At 40.0% G+C, this 16,873-nt stretch overlaps 1 protein-coding gene across 3 annotated transcripts in view; it reads left to right on the forward strand.

The window, feature by feature from the left end:
- Positions 1 to 16,873, forward strand: part of IRAK2 (interleukin 1 receptor associated kinase 2) — a 36,309-nt gene that overhangs the window by 15,526 nt on the left and 3,910 nt on the right. For 2 of the 3 annotated variants that reach the window (XM_042452777.1, XM_042452778.1), the window contains exons 5-12: positions 353 to 550; positions 3,295 to 3,341; positions 7,207 to 7,321; positions 9,845 to 9,954; positions 12,724 to 12,919; positions 14,603 to 14,665; positions 15,450 to 15,650; positions 16,094 to 16,613. In XM_042452777.1, the coding sequence (XP_042308711.1) occupies positions 353 to 550; positions 3,295 to 3,341; positions 7,207 to 7,321; positions 9,845 to 9,954; positions 12,724 to 12,919; positions 14,603 to 14,665; positions 15,450 to 15,650; positions 16,094 to 16,613 (1,450 nt within the window). The remainder of the gene's footprint in view (positions 1 to 352; positions 551 to 3,294; positions 3,342 to 7,206; positions 7,322 to 9,844; positions 9,955 to 12,723; positions 12,920 to 14,602; positions 14,666 to 15,449; positions 15,651 to 16,093; positions 16,614 to 16,873) is intronic. The other variant, XM_042452779.1, reaches the window with a different exon arrangement.

Genomic DNA, 16,873 nt, shown 5'->3' on the forward strand with positions numbered 1-16,873 from the left:
TATTTTGTAATTCTTGTATTTTTAATTTTATTGTTTATTGATTGTATTGTGCTTCTCGCTGTTGTAACCCGCCTTGATCCCAGGAAAGGCGGGCTAAAAATAAAGTTTTTATTATTATTATTATTATTATTATTATTATTATTAAAAAGATATCTCACTTCAGGGAATGGCAGCAGGATAAACAACATTTCCATCTCAAAGAGGGTTTTGATTTCTATGCAGGCCTCTCAACTAAAAACCAAAACCTAGATGCTCTTAACAAGTTCTAGGTATGATGGCCTGTGGTCTAGTTTGGTGTGAAAGTAAAAGTCAACAGAGTAACACTGTAATGTCTTTTCTCTAAAATTTGTAGCCCTGCAGTGCGTCTGTTTCTCAACAGGAAAACATTCCTAATTTTCCTAAAAGCGTCAGCCCATTGTGGTCATCAGGTGAAGTGGAAACTGCCACCAGTGGCTTCAGTGAGGAAAACCGAATTAGTGAAGGCATTTTTGCTATCACCTACAAAGGTCGGAGAGACAGTACAACATATGTTGTTAAAAAGCTAAAAGAGGCAAGTATACTTTGTTGTTGTTGTTGTTGTTGTTGTTTATTTATATCCAGCCTTTCTCCCAATATAGGGCTCAAGACTTTATTTATTTAAGATATATCACTTCTCAACCTATAAGGACTCCTGAGGTGATAAACAAATTAAAGCAAGTAAAACAGTACAAACAAAAACATTTTAAAATAACATTTAGCAGCCTAAAACAATCCTAAAATACAATTTGAAACTGTTAAAGCAGAACAGTTTCAAACATTAGAGATCATGCAGAACAGATCTTTAGGCAACCTACTGAAATACTTCCTCATTTATGAGAAATACTTCTTTATGACTTCATGTCATGAATTTAATGAAACTAAGGCCCGGGACAAACCGCCCCAAAAGGGCAGCCTGGCGGCAGCCTGTTTCCTTCCACACATACGCCACAGCCAAACTGCCCGGCGTCCCTCTGCCCCAAAGAGAGCCTGGAAAAAACGGGTTCTTTTGGGGTCGCTGGGCGCACATCACAAGTGCATCAATGCCGCACTTGTGATGTAAGCGACATGCAGCAACGTCTATATGCATTCGTGATGTAAGCAACGCACAGCATATATTTATTGCTGTGTGTCGCTTATGTCAAGATGACGGTGCCCGTGTGGATGGGCCGCCACCATTAGGCTGCCGCCGTGCTAGGGTTAGGGACCGTGCAGTTGGTGCACAGTCCCTAACTCTAGTATCGGCAGCTGCACTGCGCTTCAGAACTGACTGTCCCGGGCCTAAGTTTCAAAAAATTGTAAGACGCTAGTTGGTTAGAAATAGGACTGTGATTGGATTCGTTCTGTGGATTGTTGAAACTATATATTTGGCAGATATTTTTTAGGAAGACCTTCTAGATCAGTGGTCCCCAAAGTTTTTCAGGCTACCGCCTCTTTTTGTCTTGGATGATAACCTTCGCCCACACCCACACTCACATGCTAGTTAGCCAAGGCAAGGGAGAAAGGAGGAGAGCTTGTGTAAGCCTGCCCCCCATTTCCTTTTGCCTTGTGCACCATTCTGAGACAGGACATTCTGGATCCATCTGTCCAGGCTGTGAGGGAAAAGGGAAGGGAGGAGGGAGGCATGCACAAGCTTTCCTCCATTCCCTCTTGCCTGGGCTAGCTAGCCTCAGGCCAGCTAACCAAGACAAAAGGGAACTGGGGGATAGGCATGTGTGCTCTCTCCCCCTTGCCTTGGCTAGCTAGCTCAAGTCAGCTAGCCAAGGCAAAAGGGTAGGGAAGGGGCAGGCTCACACTCTCTTCCTTTTCCCCTGGTATTGGCTAGCCAGCTCAAGCCAGCTAGCCAAGCAAAAGGGAATGGTGGGCAGGCGCTTACCCTCTTCCTTTCCCCCCTGTCTTGGCTAGCTGGCTAGCTACCTAAGGGAAGGAGGAGAGTGCATATGCCTAACCCCCCCCCCCCATTCCCTTTTGTCTTGGTTGGCTGGCTTGAGCTAGCTAGCCCAGGCAAGAGGGAACAGAGGAGAGCTCATATGCACCTGCCTGCCCCTCTGCTGCCCATTTTTCCCTCAGCCCCCCACCCCACCCCGAAGCTTTCCAACGGCCCCAACAGGGGCGCTACCACCCATTTTGGGAATTACTACTCTAGATTATAGCAATGGACTCCAGTAATGGGTTGTGGAAATGGCTTTCTCTATGTACTACGTGTCATGAAGTCCAGACCATAGTCTAGTTTGCCAGTGCTGCCAACATTGTTAACATTGCCCTCAGCCCAAGATTAGCAATTGAGACTCCACCCAGAAATTCAGCCATTTATGAATGGTTTGAAAATATTCAAGTGGACTGTGATTATATCTTCATGAAAACCATTGGCATTCACATTTCGTAGATTAAAAGCAAATCATTTTAGGTACTAGAGCTGATGGTGAGTGGGAGATACAAAATTATTATTATGATTTTATTGATTTCTTGCATACTTTCCTTCTAAAAGTATACTGAGATTCTCAGAAGATGCCAGCCACAGATGCTGGTGAAACATCAGGAATAAACTCTTCTAGAACATGGCCACATAGCCCAAAAACTCACAAAAATCTATAGATGCCAGCCATGAAAGTCTTTGACTTCACATTATAATGAGATTGTTGTTGTGTGCCTTCAAGTTATTTCTGACTTATGGCACCCTCAAAGTGAACCTATCACTGAGTTTTCTTGGCAAGATTTGTTCAGAGGGGTTTGCTTTTGCCTTCCTCTGAGTCCGAGAGAGTATGACTTGTCCAAGGTCATCCAGTGGGTTTCCATGGCTGAGTGAGGATTTCAACCCAGAGTCTTAGTCCAATGCTCAAACCCATGCTGACTGTAACAAGGGACTTAAAGAAAGTTAAAACAGTCAAAATACACAAGCCTGAATCGAGCATCAAGCTAGTGTTTGGCTGTTAGTTCCCACAAAAATTTCTGTCCCTCTCCTCCTCTCCCTTTTTCATTCTTCTAATTTTCTTGGCCTTTGGGGCAAATTTTTAGGTTGTTTGTGATGGACATCCATTTTGTGATTCCACCAACATAATCCATTGTTTTAGCTACAATGTAGAACAATCCTACCCCAAACCAATAAGGAAATCTAAAACAGATTAAAAGAAAATAATTTAAAACATTTTCAGAACAATGAGTGGTAGAATCTTAATTTCTTGGTTAACAAACTAGCCAGTGGAATATTCAAAGATATGGATGTGTTTCCTATATACTTCTGGGATAGACAATAAATATATTCCTTTTTCTTTGTACCAGAATCAGACACAAAGATTTTTTCACACAGAAGTACAGATCTATTTTCGGTAAGTAACTGTGCAAAAATTGACAATAGGGAAAGAGATCAGTCCAGATAATATGAGGGGCGAAGCAGACTGCTCTGAAGTAGTGGCTTCTGGTTGCTCCTTTGAACGCCAGATCAGGACCACGACAACCGTACACCACGGACCTGATCCGGCATTTTTCCAGCCCAAAAAGAAGCGGCAAAATGCTGCTCCTTTTTGGGACGGAAAAAAGCAGGCCCTTTCACCATACCAGCAGCTCTTCCAAGTTTCTACAGTGTGCAGCGTCTAATCACCACACTGCAGAAACATCTCAATGCTGTCCACTATCTGGGCAGGCAGGTGGCGTGATGCCAGCTTGGGGGTGATGTCGAGGCGAGTGGTGTCCAAAGGCCACACCCCCATGCTGCCCCCAAGCTGGCGTATTGTGCTAGTCTGTTCAGCCTGTATGTTTACCTTCTGAATATCACCTGTGGCCCTTTCACACCACACAGTTGTAGCACTATGATTCTACCATATGATAGTGCTACTTTAAGCTCTACCCACATAGCCTATGAAATCCTATGATTTGCAGTTGAGGGAGGGATATTTAGAATTTTGAGTTTTTGAGAGCTCTTATGCCTCATCAAGTTACAAAATACCAGTATTACATAGGATGCAACTATGGCAGTTATGAGTGGAATCATAGTGTAATAGTTGGTGTTTTAAAGTGTACTGCATTTTTAGCAGAAGCTTCACAAGTTAGTGGACCTTGCAATTCCTGCTGAGTTTTATGCAGGTAGAAAACATAACACTGCCTGATGGAGTAAATGTATGGAGACTGTTTTAGCACTCAAAATGTGTGCAACTCAGGTACAAAATAAAAATTAAATTGTTCCATATGAGAAGTGATGCTGTTGCCATGGAAAACTGCCATATTATATTCAGGCTCAACCGGAAACCTGATGAACTGTGGACAGAAGTCAAAGACATAATTAAGGATGGATGCAAAAAAACACTAACAGTGGCCAAAAAGAAAGATAAGAAACAATGGATGACAGATGAAACACTTCAAGAAATCAAGGAAAGAAAGAAAGCAAAAGAAAAGGCAGATAGGAATAAACCCAGAAGTATGACCACAACTATCCAGTGTCTGACATGCAGGGATAAGGAGAATACTACAATGATCAATGCAGAGAACTGGAAGAAAAGAACAAAAGGAAGAACGAGAGACCTCTATCAAAAAATTAAAGCCAAGTTCAAACCAAGGGCAGGGATGCTCTATGGAGAAAAAAGAACATTATACAGGAACAAGAAGAAATAAAAAGACGCTGGATACACAGAAGAGTTATACAAAGATGAGGAAATGAATGATATTTGGAATGGGGAGCCAAATGAAGATGAACCCCAAATTCTAAGAAGTGAAGTGGAATCTGCAATAAAGGAAATTGGAAAAAATAAATCACCGGGAACAAATGATATCCCAATTGAACTGCGACAGTGCCTACAGACAGATGCAACTTTAGTGCTGACTGAAATATGCCAAAAAAAAATTGGAAAACAAATAGGTGGCCAACAAACTGGAAACGCTCAACATACGTACCAGTCCACAAGAAAGGAGATACAAAAGTCTGCAGCAACTATAGGACAAAGCACTAATCTCATATGCAAGTAAAATAATACTCAAAATTCTGCAGCATAGACTCCAACCATACATGGAGAGAGAAATTCCAGAGGTGCAAGCAGGATTCAGAAAAGGAAGGGGCGCTAGGGATCACATTGCAAACATGTGATGGCTAGTGGAGCGCACCACAGAATTCCATAAAAGAATCAGCATGTGTTTTATAGACTACAGCAAAGCATTTGATTATATAGATCACGAAAAACTATGGAATGCACTCAAAGGTATGAGTGTGCCACTACATCTGATAGTCCTGATGAGGAATCTGTACCAAGGACAAAAGGCCACCGTCAGAATAGAATTTGGAGGGAAACAGAGTGGTTCCTAATAGGCAAAGGGGTCAGGCAAAGGCTGCATCCTGTCTCCTTACTTGTTTAACTTGTATGCTGAAAACATCATAAGAAAAGCAAAATTAGAATCAGAAAAAGGAGGAGTGAAGATAAGAGGAAGCAACATTAACAACCTAAGATATGCAGATGACACCATAATTAGCAGAAGACATTCAGGAATTGAAACAGTTAATAAGGAAGGTCAAAGATGAAAGTGCAAAAGCTGGTCTGATGCTGAACATAAAGAAAACAAAAATAATAACCACAGAAGAAATACACAAATTCAGTCTAGGTACGGAGGAAACTGAAATACTTAAAGAATTCCCATTTCTAGGATGAAACATTGACCAGAATGGAAACTGCAGTCAATAAATAAGAAGACTAGGAATGGGAAGGGCAGCTGTGAAAGAACTGAAAAAACTACTGAAGAGCAAAGACATACAACTGAGCACTAATGTCAGAATCATTCAGGCCATTGTATTCCCAATTACCATGTTCAGATGCGAGAGCTGGACAGTGAAGGAAGCAGACAGAAAGAAAATCAACTCATTTGAAATGTGGTGCTGGAGAAGAGTACTTAGGATACCATGGACAGCCAAGAAGACAAACAAATGGGTTTGAACAGATCAGACCAGGGCTCTCCTTGGAAGCAAAGATGATAAAGTTGAGACTATCATACTTTGGCCACATAATGAGAAGGCACAGATTACTAGAAAAAACAATAATGCTAGGAAAGGTACCTGGTAGACGAAAAAGAGGAAGACCACAAACCAGATGGATAGACTCAGTCAGGGGGGTTGTGGGCAAGGGCTTGCAGGATCTGGGCAAGGCAATGGAGGATAGGGATTCTTGGAGATGTCTCATCCATGAGGTTGCCATGAGTCGGAACCAACTCGAGGGAAGCTAATAACAATAGTACTGATGCAGGCTAGTTTGTCGGTTGATATGTGTGAACCAGAAACTGTGGGTTTCTTCTCTACAAACAAGGCAGAGCCATAAACCATGCTTTGTTTTTGGCATAGGACTCTGGTTTAACCAGCATGACAAATTAGGGTTTGCCTGGAATCTTGGTTTATTTTTATACCCAATCCTGTTTTGTTCATCCCACTAATGAAATATGTGTCACATTCTAGGTTGTGATATATTCTACACCAGGGGTAGGCAACCTTTTTGAGCCGGGGGCCGGGTTGCTGTCCCTCAGACAACTGGGGGGGCCGAAGCCAAAAAATAAATAATTAAATATTTTTTTTAAAAAAAATTTAAATATATAAATAAACCAGGACAAATGTAGGACAAAATTTTCAAATGGAAGACACTTTAAAAAAAAATGGACACGTGAAAAAATTTGCAGATTTTTAAAAAAATGTTAATATAAATGCATGTTTCTGAGGCTTCTATAGACAATTGCCCCCCAAAGGCCCCGGCGGCAAATGGCGGCAGGACTGGGCTGGGGCCAGTCCCAAGGCCTCGCCAGGCCGCATCCGGCCCGCGGGCCGCAGGTTGCCTACCCCTGTTCTACACATTGCTTGCAAAAATAAACATTGACACAGCTGTGCTGCTGTTGTAGAAGGTTTGGAATCGCTGTTGTACAACATTTGCAGTTTTTCTTCCCCTTTTTATGCCACTGGTCTTAATCTAAAAGGCAGTAAATACACTGAGATTTTGCTATTAGCCCAAGTAAGAGACAGTTCTGCAAACAAAGAGTGTTTTCTTCCTTCCACAACAGACAGTAGGAAAGTGCCTGTATGTATGGGTATGTCACTGCTATATATAAAACTAGCAGGATGTGCTACCTAAATGTAAATGTACAAATGTCCTAACTTGAGATTGATCATGTAGTTTTATTTTAAATTATGGAAAATTCAATTTGCTCAATAATTTGCTCAAATACTTGTTTTAGGTGTTGTCACCCCAACATACTACAGCTTCTAGGCTTCTGTGTAGAAAGTGTTTTTCACTGCCTGATATATCCCTACATGCCAAATGGATCACTAATGGACAGGCTACAGTGTCAGGTGAGCAATAAGGTTGCATACTGTTGCTTACTACTTCCAAGTTCTAAAATTAGATGTGTGTTGATCTGAACAAACAAAGAGAAAACCCAGCTTTCTAAATAAACTAAAGTGGTGAACGTAAGGCCCTCCAGAAGTGGTTTAATAAAAACCTGGATCAAGCTTAGCCAGCACTTAGTCAGTGGTCACAAGATTATGAGAACTGTAGTCCAACAAGATCTGAAAACCAGTTGATTTCTCACTACCCTACTCTCCCAGTTATATAACCTGTTACATATCATAGGAAGTAACTCTCTAGACAGAATCCTGTAGTAAAGAACTCATTCCCCCCCCCCCCAGGGTCACACAATGGTGGTGTGGGGAAGACAGGCAAAGGCTGCTTTTATCCTGGAGAAATAAGCAGTTTGACAACACTTTAACTTCCATGGCTCAATGCTATGTATTTCTGGGATTTGTAGTTTGGTAGGGCATCAGAGTTCTCTGACAAGAAAGACTAAATAGCTCATAAAACTACAAATCCTAGGATTCCATAGCATTGAGTAATGGCAGTTAAAGTTGTGTCAAACTGCTTTACTTATGCAGTGCCGGCACACTCAGAATTTGCCAGCTTCAAGCAACCTTTTTCTTTAGTGTCTCATTTCTTCTTCAACCACTGTATCCATGGCCATTTTAAATCATGCTACTACTGCCCGTATGAGTGCAGTGTACTAACAGAATTGCGTTTCCTGGCTCCAGTCAGTGGGATAAAAACAAATGGCTGATCAGCAGGGTCACCCCTTCCCAACAATGGGAATTTCTTATTGACACTAGCAATTAGCCCAACACCTAGTGGAAGTCTGCTTCTTTGTCCTTTCCTAAAAGAACTGTGTTACAATGGCTGAACAATTGGACTATGGCTGTAGAGGAGAAAAGAAGGTCACTCAGCTCTGCAGTCACTAACTAGAGGAAAAAGAACTACTTGAAAATTGGACTCCCTTTCTCCCAGCAAGAACTTCGGTGTTTTTGTGTGGAAGTTCCCCTTTTTTGTCTTTAAAAAAGAAATAAGCTGTTCAGAGCCTTTGAGATGGAATGGACCCCTGGTGGCACAGTAGTTAAATAGCTGTACTGCAGCTACAAGGTAGTGTGAGTTCAATCCCAGGCAGGGCTCCAAGGTCCACTAAGCCTTCCATTCTTTTATAGGTTGGTAAAATGAATACCCAGCTTGTTGAGGGCAATTAGCTTACACATTGTAAACTGCTTAGGGAGTGTTAGTTCACTGATAAGTGATATAGAAATGTACACACTATTGCTATGGGCAATTGAATGAATAATATTAGGCCCAGTGAACAAGCTCCTGTTTCCAGATTTTTTAAAAGGAATTGATCCATATTGTTTCAACAGCCAAATTGGAGAGACATTTTGTTTGTCCTTTCCTGACACATCTTCCCAGGTTCCTAAGAGCACTATGAGACTGAAAGAAGGCACACTCAAATGTGTTTCAGCAGCAGGTTGTGAAAAGTCTGCAGATGCTATGCATATATAAGTGTTTTCTGTCTCAAGATGGGCCAGTAAAGAAGAATTTTTCCGCTTTTTAGCTTCTAGTTTTGCTTTGGAACATGACTAGTTCTGTTGTATCGGTTTTCAAAGAGAGAGCTGTATTAGTCTGCAACATAACCCCTCCCTTCTAAAGACTGGTTCTGAGCAACCTTGGACTTGTGCATTTGTGGAGTTTCAAAAGGAGTTTGTAATAAGGTGTGTACAGTGTAACCTTGCTGATGGATGGGGAAAGGTTTTTTTTTTTAATTCCCAAAATCTCAGTGATGTACAACCTAATTTCCTAAAGCCTGGCAATGAAATGCATACAGTGTCTATTGGACATGAAAATCTATTCTGCCCATAGAAACATAACCTTCCAAAATAATTATAATTATTTTTGTAATTACTTTTCATTGTAATTACTTTTATGACAAAAATATCTTTGGCAAATTATAGTCCAACTTTATTTTTGTTTTTTCTAATAAACTAATTTCTCATTAATGGACTAACTTTCTAATGAACTAGGCTGCCTACATAGTTTTTTTGTGGGTTTTTCGGTCTATGAGGCCATGTTCTAGAAGAGGTTCTTCCTGACGTTTTGCCAGCATCTGTGGCTGGCATCTTCAGAGAATGCTTACCTGGAAAGGTATACCGAAGTCCTTTCCAGGCAAACATTCTCTGAAGATGCCAGCCACAGATGCTGGCAAAACGTCAGGAAGAAACTCTTCTAGAAGATGGACACATAGCCCGAAAAACCCACAAAAAACTATGGAAGCCGGCCATGAAAGTCTTAGGCTGCCTATAGTTGAGGATCAAGTGTGAACACTTTAAAGGAGAAAAGATCCTTCAGTCCTGTGAAACTGCTTGATTCTTGATTTCAATCAGCACCTCATCAGTCATCTAATGGAAAATTTGGGCTAGGAGAGACTTCTGTTGTTACCTCAGAGACAGGCATGTTGCTGATTGTGCAATTTTTATCCTTTCAAAAACTTTCTTTTTCTTTTATTACAGGGAGGTTCTGAATCATTATCATGGGAGAAACGCATCAAAATCTCTTTGGGACTTATTCAAGCCATTCAACATTTACACCAGTTAAGAGTTATTCATGGGAATGTGAAAAGGTGCAGAACTTACTTTAAGTATCATTAGTGTGTTCTTAATGCCATTGTAACCTTTAAAAAAAGGAAAGAAAGAAATTAAAGTAATTAATTTTTTTTGTACTTCAGAACAATAGAACTTTTTTTTCTTTTTTAGTTTATTATCAAATGTTAGAGTAGAACAACATACAGGACTATAAACTAATTTTTTTGTGAAAAATGGCCATGCTTTTAAGGCCTTCTCAGTGGCTGTTTCCAGGTTGTGGAACTCCTTTTCAAGGGAGGCTAGCTTAGCCTCCTCTTTGTTTTCCTTTTTCTACAAACAGGAAAATATGTTTTTATACATTGAGGCTTCTGCTAGCTGACAGGATGGGGAAAGGTTGATTTATTTTTCTATGGTGCCTTTAAATTTTTAGTATTTGGTTATTTTACTATGCTAATCTAGTAAATTGTCTTTTCAATAGTATAACATCTTGTGTTTCAGTTCCATCTGTTTTTTAATCATCTTGTGAGCCCTCTTGAGTCCCAGTTTTGTGAAAAAGGCAGGATATAAATTTAAAAAAATTAAAATCCTGTTTGCTGCTGTAGTTATAATTAATAGCAATTTCTTTGGAAAATGTTTTGGAACAGTACAGTAGGCCCTCTGTATCCACAGATTCTTTATCCATGGATTCAAGCATCCATGGCTTGAAAATATTTTAAAAATATGTAAATTTTAAAAAGCAAACCTTGATTTTGCCATTTTATATAAGGGACACAATTTTACTATGCCAGTGTATTTAATGGGACTTGAAAATGCACGGAGTTTGGTATCCATGAGGAGTCTTGCAACAAATCCCAGTGGATACCAAGGGCCCACTGTATTAGGTATAATATAGTTTTATTTCCCAAAGCATTTTAGTCTGAGGAATAACTTTTATCCTGCTTTGTGGCTTTAGTTGTTTCCTCATTTTGTTGTCTGTGTTGTGGTTTGATTGTATAGTTTTATGATGTATTTGTTGTCTGTTGCCCTGTTTAATGAAGGGTAATATAGAATGGAATTATGCCTATACCTACATGTATGTATAATTTTAATATTGTGCACAAGGAACTGTTTAGCATTTCAAATGAGAAAATGAAAGAGAAAACTCTAATAATTATCTGTTTTCCTGACTTAATTTGAAATGCTACTCTTTAACTAGAAATCAGACTTAAAACAGCTTGTCGTGAACTGGTACAGATGACTAGGGATGGAACTCCATCTTATGAGATATGAAGTTCCAGGCACAAGTCAGAGTTCATACATACTCATTTTTGACTAGTTGAGTAAATATTTTGTAGTAAAGGATCAGCAGACAAAGCAGTAGTATTGGTGGTGGTCCTTCCCCACCGGTTGATTCTCCTCTACAGATATGCCCTCCACTTGGTTTTAGTCCATGCTGTTCCCCAGGTGAGGGGGAAATGAGAAGGAAAGAGTGCTAACAGAAGGCAGTGAATGCCAGAAAGATTAACCAACACTTTTTTCTTTAAGCAAATGTTTAAAATATAAGCATGCCACATTGGTTTTTATATTGAGCATGTGTATTGCCTATATTTTTAACATGATTTAATATTGTTTTTAGGTGATTTTCACTGTTTTAAATTTTATTGTAATGTTTTTTAAATCTGTGAGCCACCTTGGGTACCTTTGGGGAGAAAGGCAGCATATAAATCAAATAAATAAATTTATCTCAGTACATTCATGTTACCTCAGAATAGCCACTTGATATTTTCTTAACTAAAATGATTGTCTTAAAAGCAGAAAGGCTAGAGTGTGAAATTGCTGGTGTATATACAATACTGCAGTCTGGCAATACTGAGGTAATTTATGTCATAACATTCCAATATTACCACTTCGTTAGGATTCTCATTTTGGATTAAAGGATTTCTTATGATTAATGAGTATTATTACAACCTAGCTAAAGGTTTTTCCTCCCAAAGATCCAACCTTTGAAGACCCAGGACCCCAATTTTAACATACCGTATATACTTGACTATAAGTCGACTTCATGTATACGTCGAGGGCAGGTTTGGGGGTCAAAATTATGGGGTTTGATATGACCCATAGATAAGTCGAGGGGAAAAACTTTGGGACATGTAATGAAGCAAAGTTTCCAGGAGAAAAGCAAAGGAAAACAATGCCAATGAACTTATCAAACTTTCAGCAAGGCCGACTGTTTGTACACTTGCCCCTCCTAACTCACGAATCTGAGATCCATGCCCTCAGATATCCGCGGAGGGGCAACCTCTGCTACTTCTTATGGCTCACATGCCCAGGCCACACACACGGGGGGCACCCCATTCAAGCCTATGAGACTTGAATGTGTGCAAGCCTCCGTTTTTGCGAGGGGGGTTCCAGACGGATCCCCCGCGGAAACGGAGGGCCAACTGTACTTATACTAAAGGCATGATGGATGAGAGAATAGAGAGGGACTCAGTGCATCCAGGACAGATTACGCTCTTGCCTTTCACCAAGGGATGGTTCCTTTTTTATATAAGAGTTAAAGTGCAGAATTTATATTGACTCGTGGATAAGTCAACTCAAGTTTTTGGGGTCAATTTTTGACTAAAATTTCTAGACTTTTACATGAATATATACAGTAATTTTGTTTTGAAGAAACCACTTATTTTATTCGCCATATGTTTGTATGGTGTTAGTACTGCTCTTGCATCACACTTAAAGCTAGGATGTGACCCAGCAGTGAGTGCGTACCCACCAGATGAAGACTGATGGTGTCGCTGATATTTTCTTTATCCTTTTTCTCTTATGCACAGTTCCAATGTTTTGCTGGATGCAAATTTTGCCCCTCAACTTGGGCATTCTGGTCTCAGGTTGCACCCTGTGGAGAAAAAGTCTAATCGTGCTATGATGAAAACCAAAGTCTTGCAAGCTTCTCTAGCTTATTTCTCAGAAGATTTTGTCAGGCATGGGCAGCTAACAGAAAAAGTCGACATATTTGGTTGCGGAATAGTAAGTTGTTCGTCTGTGTACCTGTGCTTGGCAGGTTTTGTTTTAAGTGAATTTTACTTCTTGCTTTCCCTGTATGGATTAGCATTACACCATTGTTGTTGTTACTATTTAAAATAATACTCTGGGTCTGGAGACTTATAAATGGTGTAACAAAAAGGCTGAGAAAACAGCTGTAAAAAAGAAAAAATCAGACAGTTGCACTACCAAGATTATGGCCTAGATGCAATTGTTTCCAATAGACAGATCCACTGAGTCAACTGGAATTTGATAAATCAACACTTACATCAGTTCCCTGATCAAATGGGTCTACACTGTTTGGGACTAACATTGGCTTCAGATCTATGTGGTTTATGATGTGTTTTGATTATCAAGGTAAATGTTTGATGTAAGCAAAAACATCACCAAATAGTTGCTTAGAAATCTAGTGCTCCTAACTCAGTCCTAGGAGTTTATCACAAGGGGTTTTATCCTGTGCAAAAACAGGATTTAAAACAGGGAAATCCTACAAAAGTGGTATTGTTTTCATATGACGGGGGGATTGAGCATTAATCCGGCATCTCAAAAGTGAAAAGCAGCTGATTTTGTCCACTTTCTGTGTGGGTTAATGCCAGATTAATGTTCACTTCCCTCAATGAGTCTCAAAACAACCCCACTTTTGCAGGATTTTTCCGGGATTTAAATCCTGTTTCTGGACGGAATTTAGGCACTTAGCCTTCTGTGTAATAAATGCTTTGCATGCAGAAAATTTGGGGTTCTTTCTTGGCTGTCTTTAGCAAAACGGGGGTGGGGAAGCAAGGCTAGGAAAGACTTCTTCCTGAGACCTAGAAGACATGTTACCAGTCAGAGTGTGTGATACTGGGATAGATGAACCAGTATCTGATTCTGTGTTCTTGTGGAACAGGAGGCCGGTGGATCTTATGCTGCAGGGGGGAAATCTTCTCTTAATTTTACTGCAGCTCCTCATGCAGCCTCTCTGAGTTGTACAAGAGAGTTCCCTGTGCTGAATGCTATCCCTTCAGAGATTCAGCTCTAGTTTCCATACAACCCGGAGAAACTTCAGGAACGGTGGTAAAATTCAGAGGGGATTCTCTATCCATACAATTTGGCGGCTGTGGCTTCCCTCCGGAGGAAAAAAAGGCCACCAGCATGCCACCCTTTTTGTGCAGTCTGTCCCATGCCAGACATTGTCCATTTTGTTCTCCTGTATTATTTTTAACATCTTTGCCTGATGAAGAAACCAGTGGAGCTTCAAAAGCTTGTGACATATATTTTATTGCTGTTTTGTGGATTTTGGATGTTATTATGCTTTATAGGTACAGGCTTACCCTTGGAAGGGTTTCTGCCAGGTGTAACCACCATAAGGCCCAGAGCTAAACTGGGCAAAAGGTAGACCTGTATCTACTCGATCTATTGCCCCACACTTGGGGAAGAGGACTATTTGTGCCTACTCTCTAATGGTGTAGTCTGCCCACACATTGGGTCCAATAGAGATTTATTTTATTTTATTTTTTAAGAAAAAGATGGACAGGAGAACAAGGCAAATCCAATGCATCACCTGCTTCCCACACTGGAAGTAATGGTAGAACTATCTCTTCACTTTCTGGCCCCCTTTAGAATTTCTTTTGCTTTGATTTTAGGTAATTTGTTCTAAATGGGAAGAAGTCTAATTATATGTTTCCCCAGGTTTTAGCAGAAATATTGACTGGCATGAAGGCAATGGATGAAGACAGGCATCCTGTTTTTTTGGTAAGTGATGCTATGTTTTCATAGTTAAGAGTCTGGAGAATGCAGACTCTGAGCTCAAATCTGTTTCTTCATGTGGGTCACATGTGCCTTTTTCACCACATCCTGTCAGGTGAGTCCACACAGTTACAGTTGTGTTGCAGGCACACTCCATGCAGAGCCCAGTAATGGAGATTTTTCAGAAAATGTCAACAGCAACAAAGAATTCGAGAAAAGGCTATGATCTAATTTATTATGTGTATTTTATATATCAATATATCTTAACATATCTTATATTACAAGGATGGGCAACTTTTGACTATCCAGCTATTGCCACTTCCTATCAGCCCTATTCAGCATGGCCAATGGTGATGATCCCTAGAGCAACACAAGTTGTCCATCCATGATGTACTGGATACTGACTTGCTAGAGCTACAAGTACTATCTGAAAGCTTTTTGGAAAACCTCTCCAACCTATTCTAGACTGTAAAAACTGTTAACCACATAACTGTAAGCTTGTTACAAAATACTGGTGAATTGGAAATCCAACTTTATGGCTTTCAATTTTTGTGATCATGTCAGTTTTTGTATGCAATCTGTCTAAAGTAAGGCATCCGTATCCATATATTATCTGCATAAATTTTAGACAGATTGGACACAGACATTTTAGACACAATCTGTCTGAAATGATACCATCTGTGTCATAATGTAATTTTGATGCAGTTCGAAGTGAGTCACCCAAGACAATGGCACTCTGATGCAAAAGAGATGGCTCATCTGCTCCTCTCTGAACCTTTATCTTCAACAGAAAGATGCTCTCCTTGAAGAAATAGAGGTGGCAAAAGATCTGTCCTCTTCTCAGGAAAGAACATTTGAAAGACTTGCTGCAATGGAAATGTGTCGCAAATATCAAGATAAGCAAGCAGTTTGCTTGCCAGAAACAACCACTGTTTGTTTGGCTATGGCTATTTGTGTTTGCCTAAGAAAAAAGAAAGCTGATCTGGCTGAGGTAAATATGACATTTCCTTCCTAGCACACCTCCTCATGCTCGATTTTAAAAAAAGGCACATGCTGCTTATTGACAAATAAATTAGCAAAGTGTAGGGGGAGGGTGAAATTGGAGGTTTGCTTTTCCACTTGGAAAGTTTCTGTTCTGTTTTGAAATTATGGTACTCCACTGCAATAACAGGTGTGTACTTGGGGGATGTTCTTTGATCCAATCTGATCAGTAGGGGACCAAGTGGTCTGAGGGCATGGTTCACCAACTGCAACTATTTTAGGCCACAATAGCCTGGTGGCTGGAATTAATGAAAATAGCTTATATTGCACATGTTTGGAATTGGTTCACTCTTTTTGTTTTCTTAAAAGCATACAAAGTTGAGGGAAGAGAAGGCCATTTTATCTTAGTGAATCAAAGATAAATGAGATATTGAACATTGTTGTTAAAAACAGGTGAATGAAATTGTGAAAATGGCAGATCATCAAATACAGCATCAGAAGATGCTTCAGGGAAGCAGCTATTTTGGACTGTCTGTCAATATCCCAGAAGAAACGAATGATGAGCCAGCTAGTCCCTTCACTGATAGCTTCTCCAGCAATCTCAATTATAAAAGTAATGTGAATTCAGCATCCCTGAATTGTAAATATTTGTTACCACCTTTGACAAGAGCTGTGCCTCCTGAAACATATTCTGGGCAGCTGTTACGAGTCCCTTGTGAGTCAGATGAATCAAGTAACTTTTCTTGGGATCCTCTGAAGGATGCTGGCTGCCAGATACAAAGCAACAGCCATCAAGATTTAGAAAACATTTCCTTGGCTACGCCTCTGACAAAAGATCTAGATTATAGCAATGACTTTACAGCAGAAAATATGGACTTCGACAGAAGTATGAAGCCTCAAGAAGCAAGAGCTTCTTCAAACAAAATTACTCCACCAAACAGAGAAAACACTGCTGCTGACTTTTCTTCACAAGGTAACAAGTTAATTTTTATGTTTTCTTTGGAGGAGGAAATTAGAATCATAGAATCATGGAGTTGGAAGAGACCACAAGGGCCATCCAGTCCAACCCCCTGCCATGCAGGAAATCCAAATCAAAGCATCCCCGACGGATGGCCATCCAGCCTCTGTTTAAATCTAATTTGATTTAATTTGGAAAAGCGGTATATAAATAAACATTATTATTATTATTATTATTATTATTATTATTATTATTATTATTATTATTATTATTAT

This window comes from Sceloporus undulatus, chromosome 2 (genome assembly GCF_019175285.1).
Source record: "Sceloporus undulatus isolate JIND9_A2432 ecotype Alabama chromosome 2, SceUnd_v1.1, whole genome shotgun sequence".
NCBI classification, from domain to species: domain Eukaryota; kingdom Metazoa; phylum Chordata; class Lepidosauria; order Squamata; family Phrynosomatidae; genus Sceloporus; species Sceloporus undulatus.